Source organism: Protopterus annectens, chromosome 13.part0 (assembly GCF_019279795.1).
Source record: "Protopterus annectens isolate FY-2018-M chromosome 13.part0, PAN1.0, whole genome shotgun sequence".
Taxonomy (NCBI): domain Eukaryota; kingdom Metazoa; phylum Chordata; order Ceratodontiformes; family Protopteridae; genus Protopterus; species Protopterus annectens.
Window position 1 is genome coordinate 1,157,018,056 of NC_056747.1, and position 25,646 is coordinate 1,157,043,701.

General features: G+C 40.4%; 1 protein-coding gene across 2 annotated transcripts in view; it reads right to left on the bottom strand.

The window, feature by feature from the left end:
* Nucleotides 1-25,646, bottom strand: part of MPP2 (MAGUK p55 scaffold protein 2) — a 1,397,885-nt gene that overhangs the window by 325,398 nt on the left and 1,046,841 nt on the right. For both annotated transcript variants that reach the window (XM_044055155.1, XM_044055154.1), the window contains one exon: nt 21,480-21,585. In XM_044055155.1, coding sequence (XP_043911090.1) covers nt 21,480-21,585 — 106 coding nt within the window. The remainder of the gene's footprint in view (nt 1-21,479; nt 21,586-25,646) is intronic.

The window sequence follows — 25,646 nt, forward strand, 5'->3', positions numbered from 1 at the left end:
AGAAAAGGAAACAAGGGCTCCTCAGCCAGGAGGGCAACAAAAACTCATGGCAACACCTAGAAAAAGAGAGGAAAGGAGGGAGGTACAGAGTGCTGGAAGAAGGAGCTTGAATGAGCTGATAAGGAAAAATCAATATCTTCCAAAGCCTGCAAAAAGCAAGGACAGGAGCAAAGTAATTGATGAATATCCTTGAGGCTGTAGAAAGGTCAAAGCAGAGAACTGAAAATGTGAGAAAGAAACAGAGAAATTTCAAAATTTCCTGAACAGAAGGTGAATGGGGACATGGAAAATCGGCATCTTTGAGGGCTAGAGAAACCAAAAAGACATGGGGAAGAAAAAGAAGAGGAAACAAGGTCTGAAGGGATAGCATCTAGAAAGAAGGAGCCTTGAAAAAGGTATTGAGCAGAGAAAGATCCACAATTGGTCTTCAAGTACTCTCTTTCCAAGGAACCAAAAACATTCTGGAGTAAAACACCTTCCCTACTTGGGTGGGGAGAACAAGCTGGATAGTACTTTGATCCAAAAGATATTGCAGAACTTCCGGAAAATGAGAAAGCTGTTCTAGAGGAGGTTGAGTAATGCCTGCTAATGGGGGAAGGGATTTCTAAACTATGAAATACCCCAGACAAATAATAGAAAAACACTCAGGAGTCTGAGGTAATCTGATGCCAATTTGGAAGAGACAGACAGAGAAGAAGAGACAAGGAGAACTGGCTAAGATAAAGGAAGACCAAATGTCAAACAGAGACAGACTTGTCCTGAAAAGAATGCTTCTGAGATGAAGGAGTCTGAGTGGAGTTAGCAGGAAGAATCCATCTAGATCTTGTCTTACCCTTAGGAGGAGGATGAGTTTGCATATGAACAAAGGCAGACTTAGAAGTGTAATTCTTCTGGAATTTGGTGATTGGGGTAACAAAAACATGTTTGAGTTCCTGCAAGGCCTTAATTTTAATCTGTGGGGACTTAGAAAGGTCAGCAGCAACTGTCCCAAAAAGATTTTAGTTACTCAGAAAGGCACCCAAAAGCTTAGCTTTAATACTGTTAGGTAAATCCTGAAGACATAGCCAAGAATAACATCTCAGTACAGAAGCAAATACAGTAGCCCTGGAAGAGGCATCAGCAGCATCACAGCTGCATTTATAGAATAAAAGGCAAGCTGAGAAGTGGCCCAAGCAAGGAAAGAGCTGAAGCCGTCCCATCAGAATCAGGAAGGTCAGACATCACCTTAGCTACATGAGAAAGAAGAGCCAAGACATGGTCATGTGTGTCTGGTAATTAATAGCCCTAAAAGACAGGGTGGCAGCAGTATAAACTTTCTTACCCAACCTTTCCATAGCTCAACTGTCCTTATCTGAAGGATGGAGCTTAGTAGATGACAACAGCTTAGAAGATTTATTGGAGAAGACTGAAACCACTGAAGGATCAACAGAAGAGCACTTATATAAAAACTTGCAATTTGCAGGCACCACATAGAACCTATCATATTTCTTGGGAGCAGAAAGCTGAGAATCAAGAGCAACAGAGGCAGCAGTGAAGGAGTCCAAAAGGTCTGCCAAAACAGAAGGGACAGCAGATGGCTTGGCAGACTCCATTTGTAGAAGTTGATAGTACCTCTATTGGGTGTCAGTGGCACGGGAGAAATCCCACTTAAAATGCTCCATCATACAGGCAGTAGTATCCCCAAAGGATAACTTTTCCAAGGGGGAATCTGGACTTAAAGAATCCACTTCCTCTGAACCATAGTCTAGATGGGAAGGAATTTGAAAAGAGTAAGCAAGGTATTCCTCCCCAGAATCCAAGGCCTCGTTTAAATAATCCAATTCACTAGGCCTCTTAACAGGGGCAGAATGCCAGGGAACAATAGGGACAGATACCCCTTCAGGAGGCTTGAAGGCCATTAAAGCATTTAACAGACCCTGAGTAAAATCCTGCCATTCATGCTGTGGATCTTTAACAACAGGGGAAATCAGTTTTGTTTTCTGCTTTTTCTTCAGTGGGACATCTACCCTAAGTACACTTGGAGGTTCAGAACCTTGGATAGATTCAATAATGGTAGTGGAAATCTCCTCCCTCACTAAAATCTAAGGAATTCCCTTTGGTTCTTCAGAAATAATCAGCTGATGTTCCCCGTCAATGTCTGGAACAGATGTTGGAAAAGCCTCCAAAGAGTTGTGAGAGTTTGGATCCATGCTGACCTCTGATAGGGTCAGTGGCAGAGGAATCCAAGGCAAGCACTGGGAGGTCTTCAGTGCTTTCACTAGCTTCTACAGAGAGATGACAGGGAGAGGCTGGACAGCAACTGCATCAAGCCTAGGTTTCTTGTCTTTCTTGGTAAATGGCTGCCAACAGGGATGGGAGGATTCCTCCGAAGCACGCTGAGTGAATAGCTTAAGACATTGGTTTTCAAGGTATATGGACAAAGATGATAAAAGATGACAGAGGGTCTTAGTACAAGCACTTGATAGACAGGTCACTGCATAAATTTGTGGGAAGCACTTATGCAAAAAAGATACTAGTCATAATGGTCTTTATGGGGAGTCTATCTTTCACACTGATATTTTCCCTTCCTGGATAACATTAATCCAAATACAAGGCAAAATTGAAAAAGGAGAAAAGAAACCTCAATGGGGCCACTTATTTGAAAGCAACCTAGCAACCAACACAGCAGAAGGGCATTCAGACTGACATTTGATAATGGCGTTCGGACTGGTGGCAAATACATTCTGGGTGTTTGCATCCGTACATCACCTTTATGTTCTATGCCTTGCATGGGGAGCATACATGTGATATACAGTGTCTACAGCATCTAAAGACCTTGGCATACTGGCCAGATGTTGGGCTGTCCTTGGCAGTAGAGCCCTTATGTACACAATATTTCAGCAGTGACATACAAGGGTATCAAATAACACTGTAACAACAAATGGCCATAGGTGGTGTCAAACAAATACAACCCATGGAATTCTGGGAGCTTAGTAGAGATTATGGGATTCTGCAATGATAGTGGTTTCACAATTTTAATTAAAGAAAATTTAGAAGAGGATACAATGCAAAGACCCTGATGATAGAAGTTCAACCACCCCATAGAGGAACTTGGCTTTTTTACTGAAGGGAGCAGGAGCAGTTTAATTTATAGAGGTCTACTAGGGAAGAAAGGAGAGGCCACAAGGCTGGAATTAAAAAAAAATGCCAGAGAATAGAAGTTAGGTAGTGGTCACTCTGATATCTGGTTAATATCTCACAGTACTTCCACCAATATGTGATGTCTCCCACTTAAAATCCGAGTCAGTAATTAAGGAGCCTCAGTCCTCATCACTGACACCAGTGTGGGAGCATCATGGAAAATACCAGAGCACAGAGCACACAAGAGTAAAATTCCACAATTTCCCTTAAGAGCACAATAAGAATATGCTCTATTTCCTGGGACTGGACTATATACCTCTGTCCACCACAAATGTAATCCCTTATTATACATGTCAGAGCAATGTGTTCTAGTTTAAGACTTCTGACTCACTCACACTAAAATTAACTTTAAATCTCACATACTCAAACACTTATGAGAAGCCTGACACAGATTTACAGCTGCGCCCCTCCCTAATACAAATGATAATGCTGCCAACAGAGTCAGACTGGTCTACACTCCCTTCAATAAAATGCAGGGAAGATGTCCACCATTTTAGAAAAAACTCTATCTAAATAACTAAACCTTCCTAATCTAACTAGAGAATACTGTCCCTGATCTAATCTAAAACATAACAGCAAGGCAAAGACATGCTTACAGTTTCTGGTGAGTCCTTTTTTTGGGTATCAACTGCACAGCATTGTAACTGACTGCAACTCTTGCCCTTTAACTGACTTCAGCAGTCTCTTTTATAGCCCAGCTTAACAGTCTCAACTGTCTAATTTTAAAAATAACAATCAACTGTTTCAAAATGTTATTTTTCCTATCAAATCACCGCTTTAAATAATCACATAGCAACCAGGAACACTCTAATGACATCACCTACTGATGAGCTGATTCTCCACAGACAGTTTGTACTTTAAAATCTCCTTCACATGTGCAAATAGAAATGCATAAAAACACTGACACAGTCTTTAAACATTTGGCATACACAGGGAAATACTCAACATTTTAAAAATGTATTTTCATTTTCACAATTAGACATGCTGGTATACAATACAAGTTACTCTGAGAATGTACACACATCTCCTGCCACACATGCTGACACACATGACAGTGTTCTCATTTTCTTCACAGTCACCAAAGAATACTAGAAAGAATTACAGCAACATACCCTGGACATGATGAAATGGATCACCAACACTTTGGACCAATACATAAAAATTCTTAAGTGCATGTATTTCTCCCCTGTATAACTGAAAAGGGTAGGAATGGAGGATGCAAAATCCAGGAGATGTGGGCAAAGTGGTGTGGATAACTTGTGTGTGCTCTTGTACTGTGTTAGAGCTAAGTAAAGTGGTCAGAGGTGACTAAGGCTTGAGAAAGTACAGTTGTGTACACTTACCATAAATGTAGATGTTCGAGTGTATTCACTGTTGCAGTCATTACATTTGGGTATTCTGCTGGCAGGTTGCCCTCAGTCGGCCTGATTAACAAAGTCTTGGGTCCTGCATCAGTTGCTGTCCCTTCTTCCATGATGTCAGGTCGTCAGGGGTATAAAACATAGAGCTGACACCATTACATCAGTTTTTCTTGCCCCAGATGTCAGGTGCCCTCAAATGGGGAGCACATATAATTAAAAACACAAAAAATATACCTCCAGTCCCAAATGCAAATACACCAAAAGGGCTTTTAAGCAAAGTGAAAGAAAGTAGAGGTATAGCCAGAGAAAAATAGGGGGCTGGAGGGAGGGTAACCAGGACTGCAACAGTGAATACACTCGAACATCTACATTTATGTTAAGTGTACACAACTGTACTATGTTCTTTGTGTTTCACTGTTGCAGTCATTACATTTGGGTAGCTTCCCAAAGCTATGGTTGGGTGGAGGGAATTATACAGCATTAGGACCAGCTATAAGGCCCTGTAAGACAGCAGTGGCAAAGCCAGCTCTGGATTTAGAGAAAAGTGGTAAATGGTAATATTTGGTGAACGTATGAACTGAGCTCCAGGTAGCAGCTTCTAGGATGTCCCTGGTAGGAACACCTCTGAGAAAGGCTGCTGAAGTAGATGCAGCCCTGGTGGAATGGGATCTGATCCCCTGGGGGACAGTTTTTCCATGGCGCATTTATCAGAAACAAATACAATGGCTTATCCTTTTGGAAATGGTTTGCTTTGAAATAGCCTTTTCCTCTGCCCCTGCAGCAAATGCCACCAGCAGTTGTTCAGATTTTCTTTGAGATTTTGTCCTGTTTAAGTAAAATCTAAGTTGTTTGTGTACATCCAATGAATGCAGAATCCGCTCCCCCTTGTTCTGTGGATTGGGAAAGAAAGTTGGCAAATGAATGGTCTGATTAAGAGCTACACTGGATACCACCTTAGGCATGAAGGATGGCTTGGTCCTGAGAGATACCCCGACCACATGAAAAATGATGAAAGGCTCCACTGCCATAAGAGCCTGTAATTCGGAAATCCTTCTAGCTGAAGTGACTGCTAAAAGGAAAGCTGTTTTCCAGGATAGAAATTTTAAGTCTGCAGTAGCAGCTGGCTTGAAAGGAGGGAGAGTGAGCTTCTCCAATACAAAATTGAGGTCCCAGGCAGGGGTTGGAGCTCTCCTGGGTGGTCTTAAGTTTTTGGCCCCTCTGAGATACTGCTTTAGCAGAGGATGAGAGAAGAGGGGAGGTTCTGTGTTGTAATGAGCTGAAATGGCTGAGGCATGGATTTTTAAGGAAGAAAAGGACAGGCCCTTGTGAAGCATCTCAGTTAAATATTGCAAAATCTGAGGAATGTTGGGCACTGCTGTGCTTATCCCTTGAGATTGATTCCAGGCACAGAATCTTTTCCATTTGTCAGCATAAGATTTTCTAGTACTAGGTATTCTCGCCTCCAAAATGACATCCATCACAGGTTTGCTGGGATGCTAAGGGTGAATTTAGGTGATTAGCCACACTGTAAGATTCAAAGTTTGGAGCTGAGTGTGCAGAATTTGGTTGTTCTTCTGAGACAGTAAGTAAGGTGTCTGAGGCAGGTGCCACAGTGGAAGGTGTGACACACTGCGCAGGAGTGGGTACCAGTGTTGGTGAGGCCAGTCTGGAGCAATCAAAATCATTTTTGGTTTGTCCTGTTTGACTTTTAGTAGAACTTTGGAGAGCAGAGGCAGAGGGGGAAAGGCATAGACTGATAGGTTTTTCCAGCTGAAGGATAGAGCATCCACTTTCCAGGCTTTTATGTGATGAGTTGTTGTGCAAAATTTGTCCAATTGAAAGTTCTGGAGTGAGGCAAAAAGATCTATGTCTGGGCTCCCCCACTTGTGTGTCAACATGTCGAAAATCTGTGATTCCAGTTTCCATTCGTGTGGGTCCATGAGATTTCTGCTTAGTTCGTCTGCCAGGGTATTCAGCTTTCCTGGCAGGAATTGAGCTTGTAGTTGAATTTGATAGGTCAAGGCCGCATTCAACAATGCCATGGCTAGTTTGCAAAGGGGGTAGGAGTGTGTACCCCCCTGCTTGTTTATGTACCACATAACCGTGGTGTTGTCTGTCTTTATCATTAATTGTCCTGGATGAAGGTAGTCCTTGAAGGCTGACAGAGCATTCTGTACAGCTAGCATTTCTTTTTGATTGATATGAAAGTGCATTTGATTTGGGCTCCATTTGCCCTGAATGCCAGATGAGCCCCCCAAGCATAGTCTGATGTGTCTGTAGTTAGGGTTTGGGTGGCAGGGGGTGGTGTGAATGGCAGTCCCTTGTTTTGGTGGCAAGCCTCTGCCCACCATAGGAACTCTAGTTGTAGGCAAGGTATGATAGGAATCATTGTTTCCAGTCTGTGACAATGCTGATTCCATAGACTTTTTAAGTACCACTGAAGTTTCCTCATATGCAGTCTTGCATATGGAATTAGAAGAATGCAGGAGGCCATAAACCCCAAGGCTTGCAGTATTTGCCTTGCAGAAAGCAGGGTTTTTGTGGCCACCTGTTTGAAGTAAGTCACCAAATGAATTTGCTTCTCTGGCGTAAGGAAAGCCATCTGGGCAGTTGTATTCAAGCTTGCACCCAGGAATGTAATTTTTTGAGAGGGTACCAGTTGTGATTTATTTTCGTTTATAGTGTACCCTAGACAAGTTAGAACACTTTTTACAAACGCCAGATGGTTTAGAAGAATGTCCTTGTTTTCTGCCTGAATTAGACAATCGTGATATATCTGAATATTTCTTTGCCTGCAAAATGCAATTACTGGAGCTAGGCACTTTGTAAAGACCCTGGACGCAGTAGATAAGCCAAAGGGTAGTGCAGAGAACTGGTAATGCAGGAAGCCTGCCTTGAAGTGGAGGTATCTTCTGCAAGATTCCCTGATTGGGAGATGCAGGTAAGCCTCTTTTAAATCTAGAGTTGCCAATCAGGCATCTTTGCCTAACATAGGAAATAACTGGTGAAGAGTCAGCATCTTGAATTTTGGGATGTCCAGAAAGGTGTTTAGAGTAGATAAGTCCAGAATTGGACGCCAAGATTTGTTTTTTCTGGGTACCAGGAAAAGTCTTGAATAAAAACCTTGTCCCTTTTCCTTTTTGGGTACTAGTTGAATAACCCCCATGCTCATGAGGGAAAGTACTTGTTTCTGGGCCTCTGCCCACTGACTTGGGGGCAGGTTTGGCCATCTGTTTGGAATTGGCAGCATATGGAAATGAAATCTGTATCCCTGGGATACTATATTTAAAACCCATTTGTCCTGGGTTATAAGTTGCCAGTTTTTTGCATGAAGAGCCAGTTTTCCCCCCAAAGGGGTGGCTAAAAGGTAAGTGCTTGGTAAGTGTAAAGGGAAGTCATTAAGACTGCTTACCATAGGGAGGTGTCTTGTTGTTTCCAGATTTGGAAGAGGAGGCACCCCATTCTTTTGTTCTGAAAGTCCCTTGGGACTGAAACCTGGTGCCTTTGGAATGTCTGGGTTTGACTTGAATGGCTCTGGAAGGAACTGGAAAGGACCAGTTCTTAGTAGGCCAGTGTCTACTAAATCTTGGAGGTTGTACTTGTAAGAAATCCTTTACAGTTTGCATAGATTTAGCTTTATCTTCCATCTTTTTTAGAACTTATTCAGCCTTATTACCAAAGAGACGGCCCTGTTGTAAAGGAGCATCTAACAATTTTGCTTTAACATGATCAGGCAGATTTTGCTCTTTGAGCCAAGCATGCCTTCTTAGCACAGACCCAGTTACAGCAGCCCTGCAAGAGGCCTCCAAAGAATCAAAACCACACTGCAAAGTATGTTTTCCAACTTGTTCAGCTGAATGCAATAAATCCTGTAAATCTTTATTTTCCACACAGTCAGAAATCAACATCATTTTCTGTTTAAGCAGTCCCATGAGATGCTGCTGACATTTTAGCATATGAAATTGACAGTTTAAAGCTCTGATTGCCAGGGTTGCAGAAGTGTAAACCTTCTTACCCCATCTATCCAGCGCCCTGGAATCTCTATCAGAAGGGGTAGAATTTTTAGCAGTAGAAGCCTTAATGCCTTTGGGACCCTGAGAAATGGTTTCAGGATCTGCAACAGGATTTTTGAAAAGGAATTTGTGGGAGTCAGGAACCCTGTAGTATCTGTCTGGCTTACAAGGAGCCGGAGGCAGAGAATCAGGAGCCATACTAGATTCTGAAAAAACATCATCAACAATGTCTAGGACAGGAAGTATAGCCAAAGGCCTATGCTGAGGAAAAAGAAGAAAATCCCTAAGTCTCTTTTTAGATTCAGAAATATCCTGACTTTCCCAGTGGAAATGTTCCCTTAAGGTATGTAAAGTTTCCCCAAAAGAAAAATCCTCAGGGGGAGAAGCAGAAGGAATGGAATTCTGTTCAGAAGATTCATAATCAATGTCTTGCCTAGGCCTCTTAGAAGGGGGGGTTGGCTACCCCTGATCAAAGTAATTATTTATTTATTTTATTATTTTATTTTACATTTGTTGACCGGGATAGTCCGACTGGATACATGTCCATTTTCAGCGGAGGCCCGGGGAGAAAAGAGACAGAGAAAAAAACAGAAACACAGGTTTACAGGTACATATAAATGACAGGCTTAACAAATTAACATTCTTTGTTTCTTCCTCTTGGCATTATTGTATCAACAAAGACAGTAAAATCAGCTCAAAAATTACTAGTACAATACAAACAAAAAGAGGAGAACCCCAGTTAGCTAGTTTTCAAGTAGGAGGATATATGCTAGTTTCATTATTAACTAAACTAGGGTTGGTTTGCACATAGCATAGCCAATGTGCCTTAAAATTGTATGAGATGAGTCAAATTTAAGTTTGTTGTCAATAGTCACCCCTAGTAGTTTAGTGTTGGTATCGGGTTCAATTGGTCCCCCTTTTAGACTGACGGGGAGAAAATTAGTATTGTTAGGATTCTTCTCAAAGAGCCATTTTTTACTGTGGCAGCAGTGTTGGGTTGTTACTTTACTTCTAAAGCAGGAGAGTGACATCTGAACAGATAAGGGTTGAGTCGCTGCATATTGTATGCATATGGCTTTGGGGATGGAATGATAGAAGTTTATGAAGACGGAAGATATTTTTCTGTTATTAACGATTTGTATTAATTGAGTCAGTAAAAAGGAGGGGGCGTGGTAGTACTATGGTGGGGTCTGAAACCAACAAAGTATCACAGACCACATATATCCACGCGCTTGCAATAAATTTATCTGTTTGTTTAACTAACAGTGCTAACATTAATAACAAGTTAGGTAAAGAAGCACTATTTCTGAATTGTGGCGAGAGGCAGCACGCTTCACCACTTGCAGTTGTCGGTAAAACACCACCGAGAAAGTTAAAGCACTGTAAAATCAATATACCCTGCACAAAGTTACCGTGCAGAAAACTAGCAGTACCTTGAAATTAACTCGGCACTAGTAGGAGCTTTTAATAGGGGGGCTAGCCAGAGGAATGAAAAAGGGATAGACACAGGAAATGGGGCTGGGATAAGGACACACCACCCAGGAGCTTCGTGCAGGAGGCTAAGTAGCTAGTCACTAAGTGGAGGGAGGGCATGCTAGTCACTAGATCTGACGTGTAGGTGCAGCCTGAGTAGGTATCTGACAGCAATGGGTGCCCAGGTGTGTTGTCCTGAGGTAGGTAGTATTCTGTCCTGAGGTAGTAAAAGTTAAAGTTGCTAACCAGCAAGCGTTAAAATCTTTATTTAGTAAAATCTTAATAGTGAATTGTCACAGTAGGGTCGGAATTGAAGGCTGGGTGTTCCGGGTGTGTATTTAATTTTGGTAGCCACGCCGGGTTAGAATGTACTATTCAGTACTTTTACTAGTAAAAGAATAATTGTGGATTCTGAGGCTAGTAATTAAATCTTCAGCCATTTTGATCATTTGTTTTTTAGGCATAGGGGCCTGCACATGTGGCCCAGGCGGCATTTTTTTTAGGCATAGGTCATGATTTTGGCCTTAGTTTTGAAGATGGTGTCATTCTAATATACAAATCTGTAGGCCTGAAAACACCCTCAGAAGCCGGTGCTTGCACAGTGGCTCTGGACCCATCCAAGGTAGAGACATCCGTGAGTTCCATAACTGAAGCATCTCATGGCATACTGAACTCCGAATGGGTCTCAGTAGAGGCCTGCAAATCATAAGTAGCGGGTATCAGGGGCTGCGAAAGTGCATGACTGAGTACCGGCGATCTGGCGACTGGCTTAGGAGAAGCATCGTCGGCAGTTTTGGATCTCAACGGCCTGTCTCTGTCTTTTTCTTTGTGTTTTTTTAGGTAGTCCAGTAATCGGATTGCTAACCGATGATATTTCTGGATAATTAAAGCGTGAGCCAAAATATTTAGAAGCAAAAATGTACCGACGCTTCATAGTGCATTGATTAAATAAAGAACAAAACCGACAGGAAGGTACATTGTGGTCAGGGCCTAGGCAAGGAATACAGTACAAATGAAAATCCTTATGAGGTATTTGCTTCCCACAAGTAATGCAATCATTAACTTTTACTGACATCGGTAAGGAGCAAGAAAATGTTTCCCCAACGGGGTACTTAGCTTTTTAGTTGAAGACTTTGGATCTGAAACTCGAAAACGAAAATTTCAGGAGTCGGCCGACCGGCACTTTCGAACTGCTTCTGCTTTGGGCACCGCGCGGCAAGAAAGACAGATGTAATGGCATCAGCTGCATGTTTTATACCCCTGACGACCTGACGTCATGGAAGAAGGGACAGCAACCGACGCAGGACCCAAGACTTTGTTAATCAGGCCAACTGAGGGCAACCTGCCAGCAGATTACCCAAATGTAATGACTGCAACAGGGAAACATGAAGAACATCAAACATTTCACAATGATGTCAAATTCATCTCAAAGTTTTGTGCGTTAGATATCAGAGACAAAACATTTGCTGGTAAAGGAAAGAACTGGTAGTATGGTTAGTATCGACTTGGGCACCCCAATTATTTTTGGCAAGAAAATGAAAGCCAAAATTAGTTGGTATCTTAGAAGATTTTATGCCCAACAGCCTTAAAGATTTTTAAGAGATTTGTCAGGACATATGAATTAGAAGTTTTAGATAAAATGAAACAAAATTGGAAAGTGGTACTAGAAGTTTTGCAGTACACACTGAGACAAAGGTAAGGAAATTGTAACTTCTTATATCATATCTAAAGTGGTCTGCGTGCTAAATTACAGTGCACAGAACACTTATTTAACAGGAGTTGTGTCAAATTTGATGTTAATCTAGCATATGGTAGTGGCACAGATTAGAAAACTGCATGAACAGATATTTGTCAGTTTAGCAGTATTTTCAGAAGTGCAAACTTCTATTAACATGCATGATATTGTGTGTTTTGTTTTTTATATAAAATGTTAATAACAAAGAAAGAAAAAAATGCAACGTTATGATTAACTATTATCATGGTGAACATGAATTCACCGTACGGAAATTATCATCTTATCTGTGTAAAGGACAACAAAGAGAATGAGATGGACTGGTCTTCTACTTCTATGAAGTGCCACATACTGGCTGCCAGAAAGCAGTGCCATGCTGGGAAACTGAATTATATGCAAGATTAAAATGGAGTACTAGTTCATCTTCATCAAAAAGCCCTGCATAGAAAAATGGGCAATTGTTAAGGACAATACACAGTGCTAGGACTTTCATGTAAAGAGAAATTTTATAACAACAAAACTACTGCTCAGTGGTCATAAGTCTGCCAAGGAATTGCACAATGATGGTGAGACATGTAGTTTATTATCCTGTATACAATTATTTAGTAATTATGGTAATATAATTTAAAAGAAATAGTAATTATTTATTTAAACAGAATTCAAAGTAGTTTGCACTTTTAGCAAACTATTTACATAATGCCATTTGTAAGGGGGGCTGACTCAATCCCCCCTTAAGAACTGGGTAGGAGTTCAGGGGGAACACCTTCCCCATATTAGGAAAACCCAGTTAACTTACTCCATTGATCAGTGACACACTTACACTGGGAAACATCTCTACAAAACAAAAATATATACAGTTCAGCACTTTTAGCAATCAAAAATTAACTAAAATGGTAACGATCAATACCCCAATCATGCCTGCACTAAAAGGGAAGAGGGGGTCTGAAACAGAAAAATGCTAGAATATACAGAACTTATAAAATGTGTTAAGAGGCATCAGATACCTGAAAATTATACAGTAAGCTAGTTTAGATTTCTGTACGAACATGACATCACACATGATAGCAGTAGTTATATGTGTTCTTCCATGCGCATTTTAAACCAACCAAACTGCAGCATGCAAAAGGATTTCAACAATACACCTCTGTTATGAAGCACAATATTTCTGCAACACATATAGATATTCACCTCATAGGAATATACCATGGAGAAAATGTACTGAAAATGTGGCGAAAGAAATAAGTCAGTAACTAAACTTGCATTATTGCTAGTAATAGACTCCCGTGAAGGCACTGACTCCTGCTTAGTATACTAGCAGAGTTCAAGTCCCACAGGAGAGTCATAATTAGTCAGTCCTGGGGACATAGGGTTTCAGGAACAAAATGGAATGCCTACAAATGTTAAGTTGTTGTTTGTCTTTTCGGATTTTTCTGGTTAGGGGTCGCCACAGCGGAACTCCGGTTTGCTAATGATTGGCAGTAGATTTTTATGGTGCCAAGTTGCCAGCCTTCAGCGAAGGCACGCCCATTCACGCATGTCTTTCAGAGGCCACTCGACTGCAGGGAGGACATGCAGACTCCACACAGAAGGCACTCTAGCCAAGAATCGAACAGGAGAACCTCTTGCTGTGAAGCAACAACTCTACCACTGTAACACCGCGGCTCACTGCCTACAAATGTTAAATACTGCTATAATTTAAATTACCACTCAGGATGTACATTGTATACTGTAAATACTATTAATGTTCGTCACTTTGTTCACTTGGTTTTAATTTGTCTCAGCTGTATGTAAGGAGCTTTTCTCCCTGGGAAACCACTGAAAATGGGTCTGATGCCCAGTCGGACATTACCCGGTTAACAAATGAAATAAATAAAATAAAAATAAAATGGCATTGATCACAAAATAGATATGTGCATAAAATCTTATGAGTACTATGCATTCATTTCTTCAAGTCAGGCACTGCTTAGATTCTACGTTAGAACTCTCTATAGATGTCAGTGGAACAATATTAACCAATCCCTGAACAGCTTAGAACAAAGCCAAATCAATCATAGCTACAGATCAGAAACGTGTGTCACAGAAACTTCTAGTTTGCAACAACCAAAGGCTGGCCTACATTTTGGTGCTTTACCTTAGTCAGTAATGTGATTGAAAACATCAGTCCTTTGTTGAGAAACAGCAAGGCTTTTAAGAATCCGTCATCCAGGCTCCATACATTAACTGCTAGGTACATGGACAGGAAGGTTCAGTTAGGCTCCTGAGGACATCTGTGGGACTCCAGACCAACTACAACGCATCTGGGTGCACAGTAATACTGAAGCAGGAGTTGCAGGAGAGAATGGGGACTTCTTGGACATGAAATAGTCCTAAACTGGTGTCCTGAAATCAGATTTTCATGAATTTCACCATCTAAAATATGTGGCCTATTTTTTATGAGATATTATGAAGTCATTACTGTAACACAGGCTGTGATACTCTGTAAAGGACCAAGTTTTACAAAGTGAGAGCACCCTATTCTAGTGGACCTCTACAGATGCGTAAAATAAAAAAAAAACACCTAAATGTCCTGTAGGGGTTGCTTGCAGCATTACAGCACCAACACCTTTTTCCCCATAGTGTGACTATGATGTACCGCAAATAGAATGAATCGATACTGCAGCAAAAAAGACTTGCACTCCAGAAGCAATATTTAAAGAGCAAGAAGGGTATCAATATGACACTAGTTACACACCCTCTGTAGCTACATTCCAGGGTCAGTACAGCCCTCAGTTTAAAGTGAAATACCAACATATCCCATGGGTATAAAACCTAATCATTAAGAGGTAGTGTATATAGGTTCATAGTTAAGTACTAGGCTAGCTGCCCTTGCAGGCCATTTTAAGCCTAGCCAATGTCCCTTTTCATGTTTGAAATAACCTGTCCCATTTGGTTATAGACTGGCCTTACCCATCCCATGGTTGATAATTATATATATTACCCCTAATGACAATAACTGGGATCATACCATAGATAACTGGGGGGACCCATGCATGGGATAAAGCATTTAGGAGCTGTATCTGTCCATATTACATCCGAGTGATGCCTCCAGGTGCATCTGTAGTTAACTCTTACTGACGTCTCTAGTTGTGAAATATTGCTTGTTCATATTTTCATCCCAATAATTCCAAAACCTTGCTATGTACAAGGTTTTAAAATATTTCATCTTAAAGCCTACACAATGGCAAGCTCAACTGCATTAATATTTGACCTCTGTCTAATGCAGGTAAATAGATATTAACAGTTGTTTTTATGATATTAATTTATGTTGATATACTTTTCACATTTTGTCTAAATATCTCAACAACCAAGTAACATAGACAGAACTCCTTAGCATCATATGAAAGCCCTCTGCTAGATGAATAAAATGATGCCGAGAGTATGTGTGTAACCTGAGTGGTTCCTGAGATATTGAAAATTGTTTGAAAAATATTACAATAGTTACTGTGTTTACTGTGACTTATAAAATTCAGTTTAAGACCTAGAATCTAAAGAATAATACACTATCAAAAATAGTTTGTGCTGAAGAGTTTGCCATTTATTCTTCTTTCATAGCCACTGTGGTTCCAGATATATAAACATTTGTTAGGAATGTGAGGACATAATTTAATTATGTTAAAAGTCTTAGGCTCTGCCCACTGGAAGTTACAGTGCATACTTCCTGAGCTCAGTTGAAGTGAATAAGTTAATAGTAAAGGGAGAAATCCTGGGGTAAATTTTCTGTTTCTCATCCATTGATCTAAGTTGCATTTGAAAATGGACACGGATGTACTCTGCGTTATGTTAATGGGGAATCCGTTCCATTGCAGTGGTATCCTCTGTGAAATACATCTCTCCCTCCAAGTCATTCTGTTGATGTTGTGGAAGACGTTTAGATCCCTAGACTGAGTATTTCTGATGCCATTTGACTTGCTGATGTGCGGTAAATCCATCATTAATAGGTCAGAGGATGCTTTGTATGCCAGACACACAGCAACCTCTTAGCAGTCAGTAAGATACAAAGTACAGTGACAGGGCTTTGAGTCAGTCCTTGTAAGACATGCTGTTTAGGCCTTGCATCCTTTTAGGAAGATATCTCTGTGGATGTTCCAGTTGTTGCATGTGCCTCGAGAGATACATGCCAAAGGGGGCATTACATTGAATGACTGGTCTAATGAAGGCTGAGTAAAGGGGACAATGGCATCCCTAGATCTAGACACTATCCCTTTGTTTAGGAGCTGTACAATACAGAAGGACTTCATATTTGCACTACTTCAGGTAGCATAGATGCAATCAAGGACAGTTATCATGTGCCATATCTATACACTTTGATATCTCTGCATTTGCATTTCAGAGCAGCATGGTTGATTTACCAAGACAGCTTCCATGCATCTGCATAGTAACCCACATCAGCAAATTAAAACTCCAGGCAGTAAAGACTTCAGGGGGTTGCACATATGGATCCAGGAGTAGAATAGCCGAAATAAAGGGACCACACACTTCAGATTCCTGGGAACATGATGCAGTCCAATGCAGCAGTGACACTGGTTCATAGGTAGTCATCAGGCAATGTATGGAGTCCACAAAACCACAGAGGAGCATAGCTCCATAGTCCTAGTTGTGCCAGAGCGCTGTCTGATTAAGTGACCTGCTCAGTCATGCAGCAAGCAAATGGAGGCTGGGCAAATCAAACCCTAGACTACAGGATTTAACTTTTTAACAGTTCATACCCTTAATTCTCTGTACAAATTGCCAGATGTTGCTTCTCACAGGAGTCAGTGGTGGCACACAACTGGTAACATCAGTAAAAGGCAGTGCAGGGCCTCAGATGCACAACTGTCATAAAAAGGGAGCTGGCGATTCAAATCCACAGTGAGACACCATCTGACAAACCACAGTTTTCCTGACTTACAACTACCTTAGGATGAATTTCTGTAACTTCTTTCAGGTAGTTTTGTCATGAGCTACACTGGTTCAAGTTTATTATTATTTAGTCAAATTTTACTTGGTCTTATAGTGATTCCAAGACCCAAAGTCAGACATTTATTTATTTTACATTTGTTTACTGGGAAGGTCCGACTGGACACAGGTCTATTTTCAGCGGAGGCCCGGGGAGAAAAGCTCCACTAATAGTACAATACAATAGATACACATTCACAGGATAAGTCATACACATTCACATAATACATGAGTCATACTGGAGTTCATTTCAGTTGAAGCCACTTACAATATGTTAATAAGCATTGACAGGATATAATAGTACTATAGTCATACAGTAGCTCATTTCAGTTGAAACTACTTACAGTAGGTTAATAAGCATTGACAGGATATAATAGTGCTGACAGTTCTTTTACAGTTGAGCATACATTAGTAACCTAGCATTGTGTATAGCAAGTATGAGTGAGTTTTTTTTTTTCTCAGTTTGAAGGCAAAAAGAGTGGAGGTGGAGAATAAATGCCAGCATTACATAGTTGGGAGAGACCCAGTAACAGTGAGTAGTTATGATCTAGCCTGGGGGGAAGACATGGACATAGCAAGTTTTGTATGTGGTGGGTTTTGAGGAGATTTTTGAAGATGTGAGGAGAGGATGTTGAGGTTAGGCGATCTGGTACAGTATTCCAGGTTTTGGCAATGGAGCATCCAAACGGGGATTTGCCAGCTTCATTTTTGTGCTTAGTGACATTTATGTGGTTCCAGTGTGTAGATCTTAGGTTTCTGGAGGGGGTGTAGGGCTGGATTAATTGTTGCAGGGCAGGAGTTTTCATAGGATGGTCGTAGATCTTATGTGCAATGGTAAGTTGGTTGAGTAGGAGGAGTTGTGGGAACTCAAGCCACTTGACCTATCTAAGAACTAGACAGTGATGGGATCTATGAGTGGCTTCAGTAGCAAATTTGGCAATCTTGTTATAGCAAGATTCCATTTTGATGAGTTCTGTGTGGCGAAGGTTAGTTAAGATTGGGGATGCATATAGTAGTATGGATAATAGATGGGTTCTAGCTATGGTAGCTTTGGTGTGCCTGGTCACGAACTGGCGGTTCCTATAAAGGAGTCCAATCTTTTTGTTAACTTTCTTGATTGTTTGGACAATATAGATGTCAAATTTGAGATTCTTATCAATTTCTATGCCTAGAAGCTTAGTGTGCAATGTCGGAGTGATTCTAGTATTGTCTTTGGATATTATGGTAAAATTATTGTCTATGGGAGGAGATCTAGAATAAGTTTAGTTTTCTTGGGATTAAGTAAAAGTTTGACATTGGTGAACCAAATTATTTTGGGTGATGGTTTTTAGTTTGTCGAGGGTGGGTGCTGAACATATAATAGTGGTATCATCTGCATATTGAACTATGGAAGTAGTAGGTTAGGCCGATGCTATCTGGTTAGTAAATAATGAGAATAGCAGAGGGCCGAGAATGGGCCCTTGTGGGACACCGATGGTTACTGGTAGTAGGGGAGACAGTTGGTTTTGCCACAGTACTGCTTGTTGACAGTTAGATAAATAATTACTGAACCAGGATAGGGTGGAGGAGTTTGTGTTAAGAGTGGCTAGCCTTTCAAGGAGCATTGTGTGGTTGACCATATCAAAGGCTTTGGATAAGTCTAAGAATATGGAGGATATGAACAGGCCATTGTTTCTATGGTTATTAACAGTGTTGGACAATGACAGCAATGCTGTGGTAGTGCTATGGGAAGGTCTAAATCCATGCTGGGAAGAGAATAGTAGGTTGTTCTGTAGGAGGTAATGCAATAGCTGCAAATGGACTACTCTCTCTAGAATTTTTGATATGGGTGACAGTATTGCTATGGGGCAGTAGTTAGAATGTTCAAGGGAATAGCCTCCTTTGTGTAATGGTATGTGAAATATTTTCTATGAGTGGGGTAATTTGCATTCAGTTATAGACCTGTTGATGAGGATGGACACAGGATAGGCTATGACCTCTGCAGTAGTTTGTAGGAATTCTGCTGGTAGGTTGTCAACTGCTAGGGTTGCTGGTTTCAGTTTTTTGAGGAGTTTAGCGACTGTTTTCATGGTGACTGGTTTTAGGGAGAAACTGGGGGTGGTGTTATCTGTATTGGAAAGGGTGGGGGATGTAGTTGTTTTTGGGTGGGTGTTGGTATTTTGGGTATTGGCTAGGGCTTGGATAGTACCAGTGAAGTATTTGTTAAATTGGGTGGGGAGGTTGTCTAGGTTGTTTGGCAATACTGGGGAAGGGGTAGTAGGTTTTCCTGGGTGTAGTAGGTTATTTGTTGAGGACCAGAATTTTTGAGGGTTGTTGGTGTGTTTTTTCTGTAATGTTTTATAGTAGTTGGTTTTGTCAAGTTTTATTAGTTAATACCACATTGCAAAAAAAAAAGGTTTTATGGTCAAAATTGCTGCTATTTTTTCAATCCATTGTGGAATAAACAGACTATTATTTATTGAATAACAGAGGAGTCACTGATTTTTTGGCAATGCGGTATTAATTAATTTTGGACTAAAGTTTTATTAGTTTTTTGGCTCGGTTACGGAGTTACTGGTATTTTAGTTTTAGGGCAGGGGTTTTGTGTTTGTGAAAATGTGACCAGGCTTTGTCTCTTTCTTTCATTAAGGACCTGGTGTCTTTTTATTGCCATGGTGCTTGGTTGGTTTTAATTCTAGTGGTCCTGGGTGGTGCATGGAAGTTTAGAATGTTTAGGAAGGCAGAGTTGATGTATACTACAGCTTCATCTAGTGGTAGACACTTTAGGGGAGTCCATATACACGATTTTAGTGAGTTGATTAGGTTTTGAGCACTAAAGTTTTTTTTTAGTTTTGTATGACCCTGAGAGTGGGTTACTTTGCTTGGTGGAGTCGATTCCTAATTAGGTATGTTGCTTGATGGTCACTCAGACTGTCAGGCAGACAGCCTGAGAGATGGGCCAGAGTAGGGTCAGACACTAGAATCCAGTCCAAGATAGACTGTCGTTTAGAGGTTTTATCTGTTCTTGTGGGGGCAGTGATAACTTGGGTAAGTCCATGCAGGTTAATATAGGTGGTGGGATTTTGGCTGGTGCATTCAGACCAGTCAATGTTAAAGTCACCTGCAAGTATAGTTTCTTGTGGATGGGTTGCTGCCTTCCAGCTGAGAAACTTTTCTAGTATGCTAGTGTTGTTGCCTGGTGGCATATAACCTCCAGTGATTATGATTTGCTTGTTGGGGTTAAGTTTTAGTCTGACTAGAATTATTTCTATGCCTTGGACTTTTTGGGAGTTGCATCAATTTGTTCTATAGAGAGGTGGCTTTGAAAAAGGATGGCTACACCCCCTCCCTTTTTACCTGACCTATCTTTACATATTATGTCATAGCCAGGGGCAGTAATTTCATTATTGTGGTGTTCCAGCTTAAGCCAAGTTTCTGTTAGTGCTACAATGTCAGGTTTGTATAGGGCTAGTAGGGCATGGAGATCATGAGTTTTGTTGAGTATGCTCCTTACATTTATGTTTAGAAGGAGGAGGGATGAGGTAGGTTTGATATATAGAGGACTGGAGTTTATTGAGCATGTGCTATTGTAATTGTTGGGCCCTGGATTTGGGTGAATGTCACTGCAACATGAGAGTTTTTGTAGTAGGTGTAGATAGAGTTTGTTTAGTTTGCGGACTGTTTTGTCTACTCTACTGGGCATGTGGGGTCGAGGTTTGTAGGTAGAATTTCCATATAGATAGGAGGGTGTCAGAGAGGAGGAGGGGACACATGGTGGTAGAGGGAAATGGTTAGGTATGGGAGCAGTGGTAGTGGAATCAGTTTGCCATGGTGGTGGTGGGGGTAATATAAAGTTGTGTGTGGTAGGAGGAGAGTAGAGAGGGCTAGTGTGTGCAATAGTGTTTGTAGAAAGGGGTTGGTGGGAGTAAAGGACATATTGACCACATATTACATTTCTGACTCATACAATAAAGTTGGCTGTCATAAGCTGTTGGTCAGTCAGTGGCACAGCTTTCTGGTCATTTCTATAATCAACAACTGAGTAAATATATTGATTATGTAAATACACATATTCACTACACTTTAGTCAAGGTCTGACTAGGGAAAACATCCATATTAGCTGGCAACACGCACAGCCAATGTTATAAAGTTGTATATGATTTATGGACATGGTTCTGAGAGGGGTACTGTCAAGATTTACTGAGGTGGGGGTAGAGGTTAAAAGAACAAACAGGTTTTCATGCTGAGCTAGGGAAATATGGTGACAAGGATCCTTGAGGAGGGCCACAGATGTGGATATTTAGTTTGAGGGTTTTGGAGAGGCAGAAGCAATTAAGTATTAGATGCAGCCTTAGCAATGGTTGTCTTTACTCAGAGAGGTATAAGAAAGCAAAAATCTGTGGAAGGAGTGGGGACTCATATGTGGTATATGTAAGCAGGGATATAGCACTACTGCACAAAGATGTGCTTGGCTATCGTACAGCCATGTTGGGTTTGAAGATTTAGTGATCTGTTTCAAATGCATTCCATTAGCTACCCTACAAGTAAATGAGTGCAAGACTTAACAGTTAACTTTTAAGTTCTTTTCTCACTAAAAAAAAGAATATATGAATGTCACTCATTCTCCAACAAGTTCACCCGTCTTTGACAAAAACATTTGAATTCTCACTCATTTTAGTACAAATTAAATTAAACATTTGCATATTTCTAGTGTTGGTAGATGGAACTGAATGGCTACATAAGAACCGTTCTCAGCCAGTTTCTTACTGGAAGAAGCTGTAATATCAAGATCTCGCTTCACAAAAGCTTTCCTCTTTTCTTCCAGAAGCTGACTTGGAATAAGTCCAGCGCTGCCCCCTTCCACATGACAGGCCTAGGAACAAAAACATGGAGGTCAGCCCTTACGGAATAAGCAAAGTTACCTTTACAGCAAAACGGCATAATGGAAACCAAACAAGGTGATGCAGCAAGGTGACATTCTTTGTGTTCATTACACTCCACCATCACAAAATGTAGCCCTTTACTAGCTGACACATTTTAATAAAAGCGTAAACAGGACACACAGCCAAACCAATTAGTAAAAAAGTACAAGAAAAGCCTAACCAAGCTAGAGTTTCCACTGTGTAATTCCTTAAAAGTGGACAATGGGATATATGCAAATGACCACTTAAGGACATCAGGTGTTTCAGCTATATGGCAGTTCTGAATGCCCATGACTTTTTTCTTTTCAAGTCTGTTAATGGACAAATTCAGGCCAATAAAGCCAAACCCCACTAGCTGTGGACATGCATGTTTCAGTCTTCTAATGACTTCATCAGCACAGCATAAGTGGACTGTTTGCACTCATGCTGTTAATGGCCTGAATTTGTCCATTAAGAGACTTAAAAAAGAAAAAAAAGTCATGAGCATTCACAACTGCCGTATTGCCGAAACACCTGATGTCCGTAAGGGGTCATTTGCATATATCCCATTATCTACTTTTACAAGAGGTGTTAAGGAATCACACAGTGAAAACTCTATCTTGGCTAAGATTTTGGTGACATACTTTAGGAATATTTCAAATATGACACTCATGAGAAGCTCAGATTTTGTTGATATTTCATACACTCACAGCTGGCTCTAGATATATTTTTACAGAATATCACTGTTGTGTTATATTCTAATCTTTTGCTTAATAAGATTTGCAAATATATGTACAGATTAAACCTGTACAAAAAAAAAAGATTTTTTTCCTTTCTCAACATATTATTGTTACTATTTTTATTGTATTTTAATGCCTCTTGGCCTTGTCGGTGCCTGAAAAGGATTCTAGGACTAATGTGCCAACCTGGTTAACAAATAGCAAATCAAATAAATATAAAAGATATCCCTTGAAGGGACAGCATGACCTTATCTGGGCAGTGGCACTCAGATTTCTAGACTACCAAAGGTAATGCGACAGCTTTAACAAGCATAAAAATATAAAATCAAGCCTCCACAAATCGAGTGTGCTCAAATATAAAAAGTACAGGAGGAATGTAATGCTACACATCTTAGGAATACAGGACGGTGAAGCAATCAAACATGGGAAAGCTTTAATATGTATGTAGAATGCACAGCAGTATTGAAGCTGTCACAATGGAAATTATGTATATAATATGAGGGGGTTTACATATACACATATATCACACATATATAAATAGATGTATAAAACATTTATGCAGTCATACAACATATGTATAAAAATGCATATTCAGCTGAGTTAGGATTGTCACCTTTTACTATTGTCACATCTCAGCCCCTACAATGGACAATTGTGCAGTATGAAAACAGTACAGAAATAGCAGATGTCCTGTGTATTGGCAAGAAATATTTTCCAACTTTTTTATGCTAGTAACAGAAAACTATAACAATGTACCTAAAACATCATAGTATGATAAGAAACAAGTAAGACAATGTAAACTGTACAGTATTAAGCCACCGTTTTGTTAACCAGGTTCATGTGCTCCTCACCAGGAGCTGAGAAAAAAAGTTCTCTAAAGTCAATAACAAAAAAAAAAAAAAAAAAAAAGAAAGAAAATGCCTTCCACACACTTTCAGTAACTGCAGCAAAAGGCTCCCTATTAAAATGCTGGCACTCAAAATGTGAAACGCTGACATGCTGGGCAAAAAAGAGAAACTCCAGAAGAAGAGCGAATCTTGAAGATCGCTCTTCTCCTCTAAACTTCTTTTTTGCAGGGGTCAAGCCCCTCCCTGCACCCCCCCTGATGTGGAGGGCAAGCTCCCCACACCCCCACATTTATACATGCCAACTCCAAAATTGCCATACCTCAAAGAAAAGGGAATATTCTGAGAAATGGCTGTCTCTGACTTAATATATCTAAGTCCATTGTTGGCTATTCAGTCTCTGTGTTTTGGGTCTCTGTACAGCAGCAGCAGGTCCTGAAATTTCAACTGGTTACCACATCAAAGAGCTAACATTAGCTGATGGTACAGTTAATAATACACACACCAAATTAATTTATTTTAAGCAGCAGCAATATCAACTGCTACTGTTTAAATGACTGCAAATACTCTGTTAACTCAATTGGCAACTGTTCTGCCATGACGATTCTACTCCCTTACAGCTTGTGTCCTGGGCAGCCACTCCTTTATTTCACCCAAGCTATGGTATTGATAAAGTGAAACCCAGGCCTTTATATTCCTTGTAGATTTATTGTGTTATGCAAATTCTTGTTGGTATAAAAAAGTCACAAATGGGCATCTGAAAATGTAGCATTCCTAAAATGATAGTATACACAGTGGAAGACATTTAAAAGAATTAAGCATTTTTAAAAGACTATATTATTGACTAAAATCACAGGACTAAAACTCAAAAGACTGTAAAATGCAATTGCTAAACAGTACTGTAATAAAACAAAGTTAATAGTGGAAGGAGCAAGTTATTCTGTATTCCTCAGCATCAAGTCTTTACCCCAACATCCTCTACTTAATTAACTCCAAGGCTGCAGGACCTCAGAGTAATGCTAAACATAACATTTTTGCATTTTATTTGTAATGTACTTTTACTCCAAGGTGGTACAACCATGAAGATGCAGAAACTATGTAGGAAGGGAGAGGTGTTAAAGCTACAATAATGGGAGAGTGCATAAGAAACTTGTTCTCCAGCGTTAGCTTTTTTTTGGGGGGTGGGCAGTCATTCTCTATGAACTAATCACTAAACCTAGTCCTCTAGATCATACTGTGGATGTTTTACTTCACTAGGTGACAGCTGTTCAATCGATTCATTCCCTTGGGGTGTAAGTCAAGCAAACCATCAGGTGGGGTCATGTTCCATGCAATGGGAGGGTGGGCTTCTACATTTAACCCCCACCTCTTTACACACTTGACTGATCATTTGCAAGAATTTGGCATACAGTGAGACTCTGTGATGCATGTCTCCATGTATGATGCAATCAAATGACCCCAGCCCCTTGTAGAACTACTTCCCACATGTGATCTCCGTCTCCACTGGCGATTCAACCACAGACAGCATGGCCAGACGTATGATCCAACCTTTCCTCCCAAACGGAGGCAGTCAGGTTAAGACTTGCCACTGCTGTTCTTTCCTACACCAGCTGCAACAAATCCCCAAACCATTAACTGAACTCGGGGTGCGTGGGCCTCTATGTCAACACTACAAGCTGCATTAACTTTGTCTTACTGCATTGCTTTTTAATAATGCTGTTTTTCAATCATCTGACCTTCCAGGTTTCATAATTTGCTATTTTGTAGACACTTTTGAATTCAATAATTCATGATTCAGTCTTCTGCTATATAGGATTTTGAGGGAGAAACAAACAAAACACATTTAATACTGTTTGCGGTCACCTTGGTGTTGGCCATACATACAGATGATATTCAAAACTGAGTCAAAAGTCAAACACATAAATATACATTAAATAAATCAAAGAAGTTATAATGTTATAAAGCTTTTCAATGGTTAGATGACTGACTGTGACAAAGGGCAAAGCTTATCTGCCTAGAGAAGTAAAATGTCATAAAGAGCCAGGTTTCCTCTAGGTTTAGGTATAAAAAAACAATTATGCATTGAATGGCCATGCTATGCAATGCTGTTTTCTACAAAACTGATACCCCAGCATCATAGAAAATTAATGGAAATCAGTTCCCCATAACCTCAGATTAACTTAAAAGAATGTGACTCGACACAGCACACATAACAATACCCTCCTACACCTGCCATTCTTAAAGTAACCTAACCCAAGGTTGCATATGTATTACTGGAGAAGAAGACTCCTCTTCTGCTGTTATAGTACAGCTTGGACAGTAAGCCCTCTTCAGCACTCTGCAGAGATCTACAGGAGTCTCTCTCTCACATTACCCAGTACTATACTGCATATATCTGCTTTAGGAAGCCAACATATTCAGTGTTTCACAACACATGTACATGAACAT